At 36.4% G+C, this 18,217-nt stretch overlaps 1 protein-coding gene across 1 annotated transcript; it reads left to right on the top strand.

The window, feature by feature from the left end:
• The first annotated feature begins 12,996 nt into the window (after positions 1 to 12,996).
• On the top strand, positions 12,997 to 14,423 carry LOC129951313 (phospholipase A1-like). The gene is made up of 3 exons (XM_056063407.1): positions 12,997 to 13,149; positions 13,221 to 13,518; positions 13,575 to 14,423. Exons 1-3 carry the CDS (start codon positions 13,095 to 13,097, stop codon positions 14,320 to 14,322), a joined length of 1,101 nt encoding a protein of 366 aa, XP_055919382.1. The 5' UTR covers positions 12,997 to 13,094; the 3' UTR covers positions 14,323 to 14,423.
• The last annotated feature ends 3,794 nt before the right edge of the window (positions 14,424 to 18,217 follow it).

Here is an 18,217-nt window from a genome sequence, read left to right as displayed (position 1 = left end):
CCTAGACTTCTTACTCTTCACGGGCTTCTTGCTGACTGGCCATGGTTCCTTGAACGCTTATTTGTGTGAGAGGACTTTGGCTAGCTCGCCGGAATGTACGTGTGGAGCTGCGAGAGAGGACTGGGAGCATGTGCTGGTTGAGTGTCCGCGATATGCTCGTTTCAGGGATCTTCCTGCTATGGGTGTTGTGCGGACAGATGACGTCTGGGACTTCAGTCGTGTCCTTTTCTCGAGGGACACGACTGCCAGTCTATGCTGATAGAGTTTTCCAGACTCGGCGGTTGTAGTGGCATTCTGTTGGTTCTTGTGGTAGACACTGCCGGGCAATCAGGGGTTCCCCCATAACTGGTCCTGTAGGCATGACAAGACTTTGTAGGAAGTCTTGAATGATTGCTCAGGGTTGGTATGGGGCATAGTACAGATCACGGCTATGTTCCTCTGGGTCTCCTGGTGCTCTGTCAGGTAGAACTCTTCTGAGTCCATATTCCCTGGGGTTCCTTCTATTGGGTTCTATGCGAGAGGGGGACTCTTCAGTTCTATCTTGACTCGGAGCTCACTGGTTGATATTCCGGGTGGGTCTCTTGAGAGTTCGCAACTCCTCGATCAATGGCTGGGAGATGGTTTGAGCGGGTGGGGGGCTTCAAAGGCCTCAGCCTGACTCTGGCATTGTCGGCTATTGCTCTTCCAGCTTTTAATGCCATGATGAGAGCGCCTCTTGTCCCAGGTTGTAATCTGGACAATAGGGCAGGATTCATGGCATGTGGGTAAAGACGGGCAGTTGCTCGGGCGGGTGGGGAGCTTCACAGGCCTTAGCTTGACCCTGGAACTGTCAGTTGTCCTGTGTTTATTGTACCTTGCTATGGTGAACGCACCTTTTGCTTCAGGTGGGAGCCTAGACATTAGGGCAGGATCCATAGAACAAGGACAAGCAAGGAGGGAGTGCCTGACATGTGTGCTTGGATTACCTGGAGGTGGATAGTGACTGCGACTGTGCGCGAACAATCCAGTTGTAACCGGTAGTATTTGTTTTTGTGTTGTATTTTGTTGTAGTGTTGGCCGCGAATCGTCGTTTTGGGAACTCGCAGCATGGATTAGTGCATGCGATGTTTGTTCGCACTCCCCAACGGGGAGTTTCTGCTGCTGGTTTGAACGGCTTGGCTCGTGCTTGCTTCGAGCCCATCCGTTGAGAGTCTGGGTAAAAAAGGGTGGTAAAATTGGGGGAAGTGTGCACATTGGTTGTGGTTTCCACCTCGGCCTTAAGACGGAGTGTGCATGCCTGAGGCTGCTAGGCCTCGAGTCTTAAGGGACTCATCTAGAAGTGACCTTAACGGTTGCGAAAGCTCCACCGGAAGCTATATTCTGGTACTACGGGAGACAGGAGCCCCTGGGCCTGTCCGTTTCTGGCGTCTCATTGTCACTGGTCGGCCATGTCCAGCCTGTCTGAGAGGTAGGCCCCTTTATGGAAGTATCGTGGTGGCTGTGGTTACCCAAAATCGCGGGAAAGAATGGTATCCAGGGTTCCTGCCATTATTTAGGAATCCTGGGTGTAAGAGGCTCCTCCTCTTCACTGGTTGTTCGGCTAATGGTGCCATCACCTTGAAGTTTTTCGTTGGCCTGGCTGCATCGCCTGTTGCCTCCAACGTTGTTATTGCCGCTGTCGGCTGTTTACCTGCTGCTGTGGTTTGTTTATCTGTTGTTTTGCCGCTATTTGAAGCTGTTGCTGTTGTTGTTATTGATGTGTTACTCGTATTTATTTTTAGGACATCTTTCGATGCCCCCCCTTCTTTCCCTTCCTCATCTACTTATTTTCCCACGCGATAAAATCTGCCACCTCGCGATTGTGGAAAAAAGCTTTTAAAATTAAAATGTTTGTCCCCGACTGAAACTCTAACCTGAAAGCATGGAATTGGACTGGTGGTGCACCAATAAGGAGCAAACTTTTTCGGACTACGAACAGGCCATCTGTGTTTTGATTGGAATAAAAAAATCTGTAGAAGATGTTCCTGCAACAACGTTTGGGCTGGATCGGATGCAAGGAAAAGGAAATCGAATAAAGAGCATTGCTTGCTGAAGAATACCTCCTATTTTTGGAACTCGAACCTGTCCAAGCTGAAGCAATGCCATTTAAATTTCCACAAAGATCTTTTCGACCGCAAGCAAGTACAAGTGCCCAAAAAAATACTGCCTCTGAAGCTTTTGAAAAATAATTAATAATTATCCAAAAGGAATTATGTGAAATATTAAAGGATTTAGCCGGAGGAGTTTGTTTTCCTTTTCTAAAACTTTTGTACACCTAAATTCTTGTATCAAATACTTCGGAACAGCTGTTTCGAACACACAAATTTTCATTTCCGAGTTCGAAGCGAAAAACTGTCTCCAGGGGAATTCGGAATAGGAGAATTTTACTCTAGGAGAAAAAGTCTCCCGGGGAATTGTTTTTCCCGGAAATATAAGGAATTGGGCTGAATATTTTCATATTCCGAATTCCCCGGGAGGCAATTTTTACTTCAAATTTGGGAATGAACCTTTTGTATGTTTTAAACGGCTGTTCCCAAGTATTTGTCACAAGAATGTATACTGAAATTCCAGAAAAGGAAAACAAACATTTTGGAACAGATTTGTATGCATTAGAGACTAAATTTAAAAATGTTCAGTATTGCAATAATTGTTTTGTTTTGAAAAGTAGTTAGAAAAACATCAAAGCCCAAGGGTTGTTAGAATATCCTTGAGGGACAGTTCAAACACTCTGGTTGTAAGTACTCGTAAATTCACAAAGTGTATTCCAAATTTGTGTCTCCAATTTCATTAAAGAACTTGTTCCTCAGGTTTACAAAGATATTATAGAGTTAACACGATTGTCTTGAAGTATTTTCTGGGTATTCTATCTAGGTCATAATAATCCAGCCATAATAAAATTGATTGTTAATTTCTGTTTCTTTGCTGAAGGATATTACCAAACGGGCCCAGATCCAATTCGAAATTCAAATCTACAATTATGGTTCTAACTACCAATTTACAAATACATATCAACTTATAAATCCTGCGGGTGATGAATCTATCTTTGGAAAATAGTCGTTCTCTAAGTTGGACAGGATTATGAAAAACGCAAAAACAAAAGAGGCGGTATAATATTTGTGTTTATCAAAACTATAACACCTCAAGGTTGAACTCAAGTAGTACACAAATCTAAAATATTTACCACATAAAGATTAGATTAGATTAATATTTAAATAATGTTTTTAGTTTATTGTGTCAATTCATATTTTGGCAACGCCTCTTATAAAAAAAAAAATATTGTACATATGTACCTGCATACATTTTTATTTTGAATGTTCTGATATCATCTCTTTTAATAAAAAGTTTTATTAAAGCAATCCGATAGTATTCCACTTAAAAATGTTTGAGAATAAAGTAATTTCTAGTCATTTATTAATGAAAGGTAATAAAGATTAAAAACAAAAATCAATATTAGAATTTAAAATATTATTTACGATAGGGCACACTTTTTCAGGGCTGTGACAAGAAAAGGGGCAAAAAAAGCTTAACATATGACTTAAGGTACTAGTTTATTTTAGATTTGTTTGATTAAGACACGATCTTTTGGTTATATTCAAATTTATCTATAAAGCCGAAATGTCATTTGAAAGTATTTTAACAGTGGTGTCGAAAATTTTGGATTCGTCGAAATCAAGTGATCCTGAGAAATGATAGATCATTCAGACGTGGACATATTTGCAATAGACGAGGATATGCAGGAAGCAGAAATATTTCCAGGAAGTTGCGTCTAACTTTTTTAAATGTTCTGGGAGAACGAAAAACATTGTACAAAGGAAAATTTGGTGTTCTGTTTAGACAATAAATTGCTTTAAGATTCATTGTTTCTCTAAAGCCACAAGAAAAAAAAACAGTATATTATTTATAGACAAATCATTTACTTTGACAGTTCAACACTTTTAACTCAGCTCCCGAGTTTTTAACAATAGTAAGAAAAATAAAACTGGTTAGACATTTTTACATAGGAACTAAAGGGTGATTTTTTTGAGGTTAGGATTTTCATGCATTAGTATTTGACAGATCACGCGGGATTTCAGACATGGTGTCAAAGAAAAAGATGCTCAGTATGCTTTGACATTTTATCATGACTAGATCTGCCACAACGTCGAATTTTCAGTGAATGGGCCCTAGAAAAGTTGGCAGAAAATCCGCTTTTTTATCGACAAATTTTGTTCAGCGATGAGGCTCATTTCTGGTTGAATGGCTACGTAAATAAGCAAAATTGCCGCATTTGGAGTGAAGAGCAACCAGAAGCCGTTCAAGAACTGCCCATGCATCCCGAAAAATGCACTGTTTGGTGTGGTTTGTACGCTGGTGGAATCATTGGACCGTATTTTTTCAAAGATGCTGTTGGACGCAACGTTACGGTGAATGGCGATCGCTATCGTTCAATGCTAACAAACTTTTTGTTGCCAAAAATGGAAGAACTGAACTTGGTTGACATGTGGTTTCAACAAGATGGTGCTACATGCCACACAGCTCGCGATTCTATGGCCATTTTGAGGGAAAACTTCGGAGAACAATTCATCTCAAGGAATAGATCGGTAAGTTGGCCACTAAGGTCATGCGATTTGACGCCTTTAGACTATTTTTTGTGGGGCTACGTCAAGTCTAAAGTCTACACAAATACGCCAGCAACTATTCCAGCTTTGGAAGACAACATTTCCGAAGAAATTCGGGCTATTCCGGCCGAAATGCTCGAAAAAGTTACCCAAAATTGGACTTTCCGAATGGACCACCTAAGACGCAGCCGCGGTCAACATTTAAATGAAATTATCTTCATAAAGTAAATGTCATGGACCAATCTAACGTTTCAAATAAAGAATCGATGAGATTTAATCACCGTTTATATGGCAAGTATTGCATTTGTACAAGAATTCGAACTCGAAATTTTAATCAAAAATAATAACCTATAGCAGAAACCATTGGGTCCATTGAGTTCAAACTTAGAATTTAAGGTTTTGGGCCGATCTACTTTATTAATGTTTTGCTGTTTTTTTTTAAGACTATAAATAACAGTAGTCCCCATTCATAGATTTTTTAAAAATGTTCTCTACTTTTATATTTCATAGTTGGACTTCTTTCAAAAAAAAAATATATTTTTGTATTGCTCCAGAAGAATCGTAATTTTGTTTTTAAGTTTTCTCAAGAATTAATCTACCGATTTCAATGGTTTTTTTTTCTGTGCAAAAGCTCTAATGCAAAATATCATTGCTATTGTTTTTGATTTTTTAAAATGTCAACCATTTTTTCCAAATTCGATAGCTCGAAAATGTTCCGCTATTGTAAAGGGTGTCCCAAAAATAACGCAAGATTTGAATTTGCCGCCATTTGTGCAGTGAAGTTTGGCAACCCTAAAAAAAAGCAATTTGACAGAAAACAGCATAGGGTTATTAAAAATGGAGCGTTACACGATAGAACAACGTGTCTTCATTATTAAAGAATATTTCAAAAATAGTGAAAGCTTGGCGGCTGCAGTTTGAAAATTTCATACATGATATGGTCGGAATAGTGTTTTAACTTCGTCAACTATGAAGAGATTAATTGAAAAATTCATGGAGACTGGATCCGTTGGAGACGCCAAACACACTGGTCGTCCAAAAACAAGCCGTTCAAATGTGAATGTCGAAGCAGTGCGTGAGATTGTTGCTGACAATCCAGGAACCTCAATTCGACGTCGTGGACAAGAATTGCAAATTTCAAGAACCTCTCTACAGCGTATACTCACCAAAGATCTGTGTCTTCATGCTTACAAAATTCAATTAACACAACAATTGAAGCCTAATGACCATGGACAGAGAAGAGAGTTCGTTGAATGGATTATTGAACATCAACAAATGGACCCTGATTTTTCGAGCAAAATCATCCTAAGCAATGAAGCACATTTTCATCTTGATGGCTTTGTCAATCGCCAAAATTGCCGCATTTGGGGTTCGGAAAACCCACATGTGATTGTCGAAAAACAAATGCATCCACAACGCGTGACTGTATGATGTGGATTTTGGGCTGGAGGCATAATTGGGCCATATTTTTTTGAAAATGATGCTGGTCAAGCAGTGACTGTTACTGGTGCTCGATATCGCGACAATTCTTTCTGCCAAAATTGGATGATATTGATGTGTCCAATATGTGGTTTCAACAAAACGATGCCACATGTCATACAGCCCGTGAAACAATTCAATAACTGCATGAGACATTTCCAGGTCGTGTACTCTCTCGTTTCGGTGATCAAAATTGGCCTCCTAGATCGTGTGATTTAACACCATTAGACTACTTTTTATGGGGTTATTTGAAATCACAAGTCTATGTCAACAAGCCCACAACCACCCGTGCATTAAAGGAGGAGATTCAACGCTGCATCAACGAAATTCAGCCACATTTATGCAGAATGGTCATGGATTTAATTCAAATCTTGCGTTAATTTTGGGGCACCCTTTATTAGGAAAAGAAAGTAATAAAGTTCAGCTTTCAGTTAAATGAAAAAAAAAAACGATCTACTGTCATTTTAACATTAGAAGACTTGGGAGATTTTTCTTGACTATCTTTCCAGTCAACTTGCAATAAACAAGAAGAATTTAAGAATTTTAATTTAAGATAACCCTTCAGCTGTCACATTTGAAGTCGTTATCTTTTGATATTTGAGAAGTTAACTACTTTATTTCTAAAAATGGAAAGATAAAGGCTTCAGCAATGCATTGAAATTATTTTATTTCATTTAAAAAAAAATATTTACACATCGTGCTTTAGTTTGTGGTTTGGCAAAAAAGTTCTTTGACTGTATTACTTCTCGAAGACGTAATCACAATTGGCCATCAAGATCTCGTGATTTAATGGCTGAAACAGAAACACACTTCGGCTTCAGCTTCGCCTGACGTTTACAAGTTTAGGCATGGTAATTCAATGCTTGCTATCATAATGAAGCTTTGACTTCACGTTTCTTTTGACAATCGCAAGGAAATGAACGCAATGTGACTCCAAAAGGAAGTTTTAGTTCAAATTTGCTGAACATTTGCTTTTTCTGACAACTCAACAGCTTTAAAAAAAAGTCAACAAACAAAATACATTTGCTTTTGGAGGGATTTCCATTGGTTATTAGAAAAGGTTAAAGGTAAGTTATTGAAATATAACATAGAATAAGTATACAATTTTTACTTGAAAACGTTTTATTTTTGTAGAAAATGAGTTTCCGAGAAATCGTCATGGATTGAAGTGAAGAAATACAGAACCAGTAAATGAAACAAACAACAACTTGATTAAAAATAAGTTTTATCATTATTTTTTTCAATTCTATCGTCCGCCCACGTTGGATCTGCATACCCAATTAATGATGAATCTTGCTGCTGCAGGTTACTTAATTTTAATTTCATTTTTGACGTACCCTTAAGGTACTTTAGGACTCGCTTTAATTGAATTCAATCTTCGTTTGTTGGCCCTGATACCTTTTGAGCCAAGGTACTAACACAGGCAGAGATATCAGGTCTTGTGTTTACGGAAAGATCCAATTAACTGCCTGTACTTTATGTTGTTTTCCAATGTATCTAAAGAATTTGTTCTACCATAGTTGACATCCATTGGAGTTTTTGCTGATTTTGCATCCTGTAAGCCGAAATCCAAAGCAGTCTTCATTATATACGTCTCCTGGCACAACTCATAGTTCTCGTCCTGTGTCACTTGCATACCTAGGTAGTGTTTGATTGGTCCAAGGTCTTTTATTTCAAAATGTGTTGACAGTATTGTTTCAACTTCTTTCACCATACTAGTTGTAGGACAAGCCATAGTAGTGTCGTCTTACGGAAATCATACTTCCAACTAAATTTGGTGCATATAGGACTTCAGAAACATTAACTTTATATATGGACCCCCTTTCATTCATAAAATTCAATGTAGCCATTCCGATGCGCTCAACAGAAACTTTTTGTCCATTTGCCAGTTCTACAGAGCTCTTGTAAGAAACATCAATAGAGCTGAAAAATATTTCGTTATTTACAACATGTCGCTTAGCTCCAGAATCAATAAACCAGCTATATTTCTGCCTTTTACCAATTGAAAACAAAAAATCTCCATTGCAGATAGTTGGTGAATTGTTTTTGAAAATAACCTGTTCCCCGACTGTATTAATTTTATGAGTTTCCTTTTTGACTTTTCTGCCCCCATTGCGATGATTCTTAGCTTTCCATTCTTTGAACTTATAACAGTCCTTCCTATAGTGACCTGAGTTTTTGCAGAAGAAACAAGTCACATTTCCTGAACTCGTCAACAAAACAGTGTCGTTAGATACTCCAATCACATGTGTACGCCGCTCGTATTCCGCAATAACACGCTGGTGTACTAAAGCAAATGTTATTTCTTCCTCCTTACGCGACTCTAAAGCAGTTATCAACGGGCCATAAATTTCTGGTAGACTGCTTAACAACATCGCAGAGCTCCAGCTTCCGGGCAAAGTCTCTTCCCCAATATCTCTCAGTTTCGTGAACAAATCTTGCATGCAATGGATATGTGCTTTAGCATCGCCACCTTCATCAGATACACTTTGTTCGTAAGGGTGTTCTTTTCGTGATATGTCCTGAGGGCATCCCAAGTATCTTTTGCAGTTTTCGTAGAACGAATGTGAGGAAGTTGGTCGTCTTCGACCGACAGACCAATCGTACCTCGTGATGCATCATCACTCTCATCCCACGCTCAAAGAAGTAAGAAGCATGTGTCAACATAAGCTTTCAAACAAAAAATCACCAGGGTACGATCTTATAACTGCTCAGGTTCTGAAAGAAATGCCTCTTATAGCCTTCAAGAAACTCCAATTTATAATAAACGCATGCCTTAAACTAAGATATGTGCCACATCATTGGAAAATTGCGGAAGTCATTGTTATACCTAAACAAGGTAAGCCACCAACAGAAGTTACATCTTACAGACCAATATCGCTTATACCAATCATGGCAAAAGTTTTTGAAAAACTGCTACTTAAAAGGCTTAACAAAATAATTGAAGAAAGAAGACTAATTCCGAGCCATCAGTTTGGATTTAGAAATAAACATTCCACGATAGACCAAGTGCATCGAATTACGGATGTTGTGGAAAAGGCACTTGAAGAAAAACAAGTATGCTCGTCTGTATTCTTAGATGTTGCTCAAGCTTTTGACAAGGTTTGGCACTTGGGACTTGAGTACAAACTGCATAGGGACTTCCCCAGGCAGTACTACGAAATACTGAAATCCTACATTACGAACCGACTCTTTAGAGTACGGTACGACCAAAATTACTCGGAACTTAAGAAAATTGAAGCCGGTGTACCACAAGGAAGTGTCCTAGGACCAACCCTGTATCTGTTATATACAAGGGATATTCCAGTGGACATCAACGCTATCATGGCCACCTTTGCTGATGATACTGCAATATTGGTGCCAGATAAATCCGTTACGAAGGCTACACAAAAATTGCAAAATGCAGTCGATAAAGTTAGTGATTGGACGCACAAATGGCGTATCAAATTAAACGAAACAAAATCGACGCATATAAACTTTACAAACAAAAACATAAACAATGTTCCAATTTTTATAAACAGTACAGAAGTACCTTACTCGAATACCGCCAAATACCTTGGAATGAATTTGGATGCAAAGCTTAAATGGAAAGAACATATCAAAAAGAAAAGAGAAGAACTAAACTTGAAGTACAGAAAAATGTACTGGTTAATAGGAAAGAACTCTGACCTATCTATCCAGAACAAACTAATGTTATATAAGCAAGTATTGAAACCCGTTTGGACATATGGCATCCAACTATGGGGCTGTACAAAGAAAACAAATGCTGAACCCATCCAAAAATTCCAAAGCAAGGTCCTTCGTGGAATAATAAATGCCCCTTGGTATATAAGAAATAGCGATCTACATCGTGACCTTCAAATTGAAATGGTTACAGAAGTGGTTAAGAAACATGCTGTATCACACAATAAGCGGCTGCAAAGTCATACTAACTCTGAAATGGAGACCGTATTAAATGTACGAGACAATGTTCGGAGATTAAGAAGAACCAAGCCTCATGAGCTGATGGGCTAAAAGCTACGGGAAAGTGTTATAACCTTAAACTTCCCCCAATGCGATTTTAAAAAATTAAGAAATAAAAATCATTTGTCGATCTTTCATAGATTGGTCCTGATTCACCGGTGGTTTTAGTGCGGTAAGAGTCCCACACTACTCGGTACCGATTCTTACCGAGTGTCTTTTGAAGATTTCCATCGGATATAAAAAAAAAAAAAAAAAAAAAAAAAAAAAACTCTCATCCCAACCATCCAGAATATCTTGATTCTTTACAACGCCAGCAGCTGCTTCAGTTTCAGGACGCAAATTGAGAATAACCTTCTTCCAAAGATTTTGCTTTCGAAGCAACAACTCCATTTTAAATTTCCAATTCGCATAATTCGAATTATTTAACTTGTAATTGCCATTTTGATTGCGCGAAAAAAAATGAATTTACTTTAATTTCTCTTGTCTGTACTTTAGCTAAAGAAATTGTGTTTGAACTTTACTTGACTGGCTCTGGACCCATAACCTGAAGAAATACAGAACCAGTAAATGAAACAAACAACAACTTGATCAAAAATAAGTTTTTATAATAATAAAAGATTAAGAGCGAAATTTCTAGACAGAACGAATGTATTCAAGTACAACACAAAACAAAATACAAAAAGAAACAAATGTAGATGTAGATACTTTTGTGCGGTGCTGCCAAATTAGTTTGATGTGTGATTGAACTCCGTTGATTGAGCTCCCGGACCTACCGACGTCTCTCAGTCTGGGCTTCTTCTTGCTTCATGAGCTGAAAATACCCACGATAGGCTGTGTAAGCTACTTCCGCGATAAATTTAGTTTTTTCTATTTCAAAATTCATACAAAACAAAATTTTGAAGAAAAATAACCACTTCTAATGACAGAAATGTCATTTTAGAAATGTCATATTAGAAATGTCATTCAAAGTAACATTCGAAGCCGATTTTGAAGCCTGTTTGTGTTTCAGCCATAACACATTCAGACTTTTGTTTGGGTTCATATGAAAGATAATATCTAAATCGATGCTTCACAATCGGTTTAACAGAATGGACACATTTATAATAAAAAAACTGTCATTTGATCGATACCGTTTCCTACTATTTGTTTGTTTCTCTTTACAATGAAATAAACATTAATTGATAAATGCAATTAACGGTTTGTTTTTGATGATGATGATGAATTGTAGTACCCGTGGCATGATGGTTAGTGCGTTGGACTGTCATGCGAGAGGTCTTGGGTTCAATCCCTGCCTGTGCCACCTTAATTTAAAAAAATTAATTTTCGCGGGTACTGCCTCTTGCGAGGAATTGACAAATCCTTCAAGAGTAATTCTTGTCATGAAAAAGTGCTTTCTCAAACTAGCCGTTCGGATTCGGCATAAAATTGTAGGTCCCCTCCATTCCTGACAACATTACTCGCACACAGGAATGGTTGAGAGTTGTAAGTCACTAGGCCCTGGTTCACAACGGACTGTTGCGCCACCCCATTTTTTGATTTGATTTTGATGAATCAAAAAAGGGACAACACATATTTGTCACCTCGAAGATAAAAAGAGATATAACATACGTCAAAAAACACTTTGTGCATCAAAGAATATCGTTTTTTAGACATGGCAACATTTTTAGAAAAATGAAATTGACAGTTATAAAAAATATAAATTTAAACAAATTGCTACAAAAAATAAAAGATATTGGCTTCAAATTAATTTTATCTTATTAAAACCATTGAAAATGGTTTTCGACAAGAAAAAGGAAAGATATTGAATTCAAACTTTTAATTTAAAACCTTTAAGAAATATCTACATACGGGGATTAGAAGTTATGAGAGTGGTTCTTATCCCAGCTCCTTTTTAACTTTCCATAGGAAGTTATTGTAACCGGTCCAATTTTTCAAATTAAAAATGTTTCAAGTTTCCTAGAATCTAAATCCAAAAACTGGGACCGTTATCGGTGCAGGTCGCACCACAGCCTCTTTCTTAATTTTCTTCCGATAAGAATTTATGGAGAACATTCAAAACCTTATTTTTTTCCACCTTGACTTGAGAATGCATCCGTGCAAGCCAAGGAGCAGAAATTAAGCGACCATATAAAATGAGGGGTGTTCGATGAATGCTGAATGGGCCCTGCTTTGTAGGAGTTGCAAACTGACCCTAATTTGTACCTAAAATCCATCTTTAGCTATAGTTCCATTCCAAGTAATAGGTTAATCAGTGAATAAAATGAATTACATCAATCCACAGGAGATACAAAAGCTTCAATTCAATTTTTAACCGATATTTATTTTCCTATACAATTTCAGGGATGTTAATTTTAAATACCATAATATTTGAAAGAGTGAATAATACGATCGTAAATACTTGGATAGGAACATACATATCAATATTTGTTTCCAAATGGGGCTTTGATTTAAGATAAGAAAAAACAAAACAATAAAATTATAGACATATTTATGTAGCCTATTGGTTTCTTATCTTCAAATTGCCAAATCTTATAATAAAAATAAAACCCACACGACCTGTTTACAAAAACACAAAAAAACATACATAAATGACTTTATTAACAATAATGATTTACAACAATTTCACTAAAAAAAGAAAAAAATGTCAATCGATTTATAAAAACAAATTTTATTGTAAACAAAATACCCCCATAATTTTTTGGCAACCATAATCTTTTACAGTCTTATAGATAAGGACCTCACACAAAGTGGCGCTTTTTCTACACCATCTTTTCTCCAATCCCCTCTTAATTAAGAACATGTATACCTGGTTGTCCAAATTGTTGTTGGTATTTATTAAATAATTTGACTGATTAAAATGTCAAAAAAAAAAATAAAATAGTAAATTTTGATCGATAGGAATTACCCATAAAAGCTTTTAATAATTATAGCACCCCCTAATAATGTGATTATAAGAACTTCCTCATCGCTATTTTCGTATAAAAGGTGAAGCTTCTCAAAAAGTAAGCTCAAAATTAAAAAGTCTATTCAATCAAAATGATGTTATATACAACTTTACTGGTCGCAGGTGTTATTGGAATTCTTGCAAACGGTAAGACTTGTATATTAAATACCTCTCAAGATCTGCTAGACTTACAAATCATTCTCTTCTCTAATTTATAGTTCAAGGATTTCCAGCACAATTTAAAGATCCTGAAGACACTGCTATTTGGCCAATTCCACAAAAAAATCAAACCATTCGTTGGATGACTGAAGAAGAAGCAATACTGGAAGCATTACAAACTGAAGCAGAAGAAGAAGACTCAAAACTACAGGAAAAAGAAGTTAGAACCAATACAAAATCGGATTATGTTCGTTTCCTCTTGTACACTAAACAAAATCCAACAGAACCCTTTGAGCTCAAAACAAACGATTTAGAATCTTTGAAGAACTCACCTTTTGATCCTAACAATCCAACAAGGTAAGATCAATCTCGATCTTTATCTTCATTTTACTCATAACAATCAATTTTTACAGGTTTATGATTCACGGCTTCAATGGACATTATCTGGGAGAAGAGAATACTGTCATAAGAGAAGCTCTACTCCTCAATGTGGAAAAGCGTAAATTCAATTTCATATCAGTCGATTGGAGTGTTTACAGCGAAACCTTAAACTACATCTCAGCGAAAAATAAATGCTCCAAAACGGGTGTGATTGTAGCTGAGTTCATAGATTGGATGTATGAGAGCGGTGATCTTTCGTTTGACAACTTAGCCGTGTACGGACACAGTTTGGGAGCACATATTGCTGGATTTGCTGGAAAGAATATTAAACTGGGCCAAATCAATACAATCATTGGATTAGATCCAGCTATGCCGCTGTTTAGCGTGAATAAGCCCGAAAAGCGCTTGTCTCGTACCGATGCCAAATATGTCGAGACCATACACACAAATGGTGGACTTTTGGGATTCTATGATCCAATTGGAGTTACATCGTTCTATCCGAATGGAGGAAGAACTCAACCAGGATGTGAAAATGATATTGCTGGAATTTGTTCGCACATAAGAAGTGCTTATTATTTGGCTGAAGCTTTGAAGTTCTCCAATATGAATGGACTCCGAGGGGTTAGGTGCAAGAATTTTGAGAGTCTTAAAAATGGTGATTGCAGTCAGAACCAGTTTGCAGCTAGATCTAGTTTGGGTGATCCAAATAATGCTGGAAGTACTTTTGGAATATTTTATTTGGAAACCAATAGCGAGTCACCTTTTGGAATTTACAACTAGTTGCTATGTTTGTTGGTAATACTTCTGAAGAGATAAAGTGCTTATATTAAGCATGTATTAAAGAATCTTATAAGTTTTAAGTAAATATATAAAAAAGAAAGTAAAAACTGACATTTCTTTTTTCAAAAAAAAACTATATATAAATTGGATATAGATTCAGAACTGGACCTGACGGAAAAGGCCCATCCAGTGCAATACTTACGAGCAGCTAAATGGCGGGCCCAGGCTTTAGATCAATCAAATTCCTTGAGGTGCGCTTGCACTTGTAGTCAAGTTTCAAGTTTTCCTTTACATCACCTCTAAATAGCCCAATTTGGTCGTTGACCTTTTGCTTCTTAAATATAATTTTTACCATAAAACCTTTGACAGACCTCATAAGGGAACTTGATATTGATAGATAGATATTGGATAGGCTCTTGTTAAATGGGAGATAAATTTATTGATACATTTTGGTCTGCAAAGTTGATTTCGAATCAAAAATAAATTAACTTATTTTGCCTAATAGAACGTCGAAAGGGAAAATAGCCCCTAAAGAATATTCATCATTTTGACAGATGATAATAGAATCCGAAGCATATTGGTAATGAATCGAACTTTGGATTAGACGTGTCTCTCCCTCGGCTAGCAATTTTAATCAATTTCGAGTTAAATTTACGCAAGTTTCTTTTTTAAGTTGTGTGCCATTTCTATGCCAATGAAGTTTTCTGAACAATAAGACCCGAAAAAATATAAAAAGTGATCAAATTGGATAGAATTAAACAAGTAAACCAATATATTGTGAAGATCATTGAAAGTTAAAACTTTGTTATTTTTGTATTTCTTTGTTTGATTTATCATACCGAACATTGAGTGTTTTAATTTAAATCTTACCGTGCATACATGTCCAGGCAAAAACGGGGTAGAACGAATTCCACAATTGATGATCAAAATATTAAAAACTCACCTCGAACATCAATTGATTCTCCTTACCAACTGAGTAAAAAAATGGCCGTGGACGATAAAAGCTTATTTAACAAAATGAACCAAAATATGAAAAAACAAAGTGAGTTAATTATTTCACAACTCTCAAATAAAATTGAAGAAAATCACCAAGACCTCACGCAAAAAATTGACCATAAATTTGATGAGCTTCAAAAATCTATTGATTTAATAAACACTAAAATCGCGCAACTCGAAAAACAACAGACCGCGGCGGATAATGACATAAGTTTGCTTAAAAATGAACTCAAAGAAATAAACACAAGACTTTCAAACACAAACATTGATCTAACAAACAAGCTTTCCGAGCTATCATCTTTGAGTAGTGAACTAGCCCAAATAAAATTAACGCAAGAAAATATTGATAATAAAAACGTTTCGTGTGATGCTGTTCTTTTCGGAATACCATATTTAGAAAATGAAAACATCAAAACGTATATCAATCACTTATGCCACGACTTAAATATTCTACCACCAAAATTAATTAACTCGTTTCGAATACGCACTTCACAAAACGTCAACTCTTCGATAATCCTAAAATTTCAGTCCGCATACGATAGAAACTTTATTTTGACATCTATTGCACGTTACCGAAAGCAACATAAAAAGCAATTAAATTTGAGTAATTTCGGACTAGATTCTGAAACGACTGTGTACTTACGCGAATGTCTGACAAAAAAAAATAATAACATTCTCCATGCCGCACTACATCTCAAGAAACAAAAACAACTTTTCTCTGTGTTTACAATGCGTGGATTGGTATATATTAAACGTCACTCAAATGATGCACCAGCCAAGGTTGAGAACATTGGTGAATTGAATAGCATTGCCAGCCTCCAAACATGATTGCAGCTTTAACAAACCAAACTATTTTCGAACATTGTTATTTAAATTTTTATATTATTTTCCTTTATTTTGAATTGTCTATGTTGAATTTCCTTATTATTAAAACACTTTGCTTTTTAAATTTTTAAATTTAAATTTTAAATTTATAATAATATTTCTTATTTTAATTTAATTTCAAATTTTCTTCATAAACTTTTGTCGGTCTATTTATTTGAATTTTCTTTTTTTTCAGTTTTGTTGTGTATAATGAATAACTCAAGTAATTTGCATTCTATGGTTAGGGTCCTGAGTAAGCAGAAATGTGGTCTTAGGGTTTGTCATATAAATGCTCAAAGTTTGTTACCGAAAATTGACGAGTTTCGTGACATTTTTATTAATTCAGATGTAGATGTTATTTGTGTTACTGAAACATGGTTAAGAGATGATATTGGTGACGAGTTGTGTTTTGTTGGGGGCTACCGCATTTTTAGGAACAATAGAGCAGATCGTGTTGGTGGTGGTGTGGCAATATATATAAAATCTTCTATAAAATCTAAACTAAAGTTTTCTTGTGAGAGAGGTAGTCCTATTGAATATTTGTTCGTTGAGGTTTTTGGAAGCGAAAGCAATCTACTTTTAGGAGCAATTTATAGGCCAAATAAGCATATAGAACTTTCACAATTTTCTGAACTTTTAGAAGAAATCTCTCTGGGCTTTCCAAATATAGTTTTATGTGGAGATTTTAATTGCAATCTACTAAGCCCAAACATTTTAATTCATAACATGCGTGCACTCAATCTTAGCCCAGTTAATACTGTGACTCCGACTCACTTCTTTGACGGGGGCGCGACACTGCTTGACTTATTTTTGGTTAGTGAGATTAGGGATGTGGTTTTGTATGATCAACTTTCCGCACCGGCTTTTTCAAGGCATGACTTAATATTTTTGACAATAAAGTTTAATCTTATATATGCCGTCAAACAGATTTCATATCGTGATTTTAAGAATATTAATGTTCTGCACTTGGAGGAAGATACAAGAGCCATCAATTGGGATAACATTTTTTACATGCCTTCTTCCAATGAACAAGTTCAATTCTTAACGAACAAGATAAATCTTCTCTACGACACTCATGTTCCCTTGAAAACAAAAATTTTGAAACAAAATGATAAGCCCTGGTTTACAAATAATATAAGATCGTTAATGCAAAAACGGGATCATGCATTTAATAATTGGAAGCGGTATCGATTGCCCGAGTTACGACTCGCATTTTGTTCTCTTCGGAACAGAGTTATTGCAGAAATTCGTACAGCTAAATCTCAAATTTTCTCTAAGCATTTAAATGTTTCACTGAATGGGCGACAACTATGGAGAAACTTGCGAAACGTTGGCATTGGAAAGTTGAGAAATGCGACTGCTGTAGGTCTTGATGTAAACACACTTAACGAAGCATTTGCCTCACGACCGTCACTTTCGACTTTGCCAATCACTTCTGGGGGTGTCTCGTTTGCGGAAGACTCAGATCATCCTGGTTTCGGTTTTCGAGCAGTAGATTCTACTGATGTTGTAGAAAGCTTACTCTCAATCAAGTCTAATGCTATTGGTCTGGACGGAATTGATCCAAAATTTATAAAAATGATTCTGCCATTTTTGCTGCCCTACATCACGTTTACATTTAACTCCATTTTAATGTCTGGAGTTTATCCTGACATTTGGAAGGTGGCAAAAATCTTACCACTTCCTAAAAATGCTAAAGGAACCGAATTCAGACCTATTTCAATTCTTTCTTATTTATCTAAAGTTTTTGAGAAAATTTTGCAGAAACAAATCAACGCTTTTCTTACGACTAACTCCATGCTTACCTGGCAACAATCTGGTTTCCGCAAAAAGCACAGTTGTATAACTGCGCTTTTGAACGTAACTGAAGACATAAGGCAATCGTTGGATAAGGATGATGTAACTTTTTTGGTTTTACTTGATTTCTCCAAGGCATTTGACACAGTTAATCATGTCATACTTTGTAACAAGCTTATGCAGCAGTTTAATTTTTCAACAGGCGCCACAAAGCTCATATATTCATATTTAAACAATA

This window comes from Eupeodes corollae, chromosome 3, assembly GCF_945859685.1.
Source record: "Eupeodes corollae chromosome 3, idEupCoro1.1, whole genome shotgun sequence".
Classification (NCBI taxonomy): domain Eukaryota; kingdom Metazoa; phylum Arthropoda; class Insecta; order Diptera; family Syrphidae; genus Eupeodes; species Eupeodes corollae.
The sequence above is the reverse complement of the archived record's forward strand: the minus strand, read 5'-3'. Positions and strand labels throughout refer to the sequence as shown.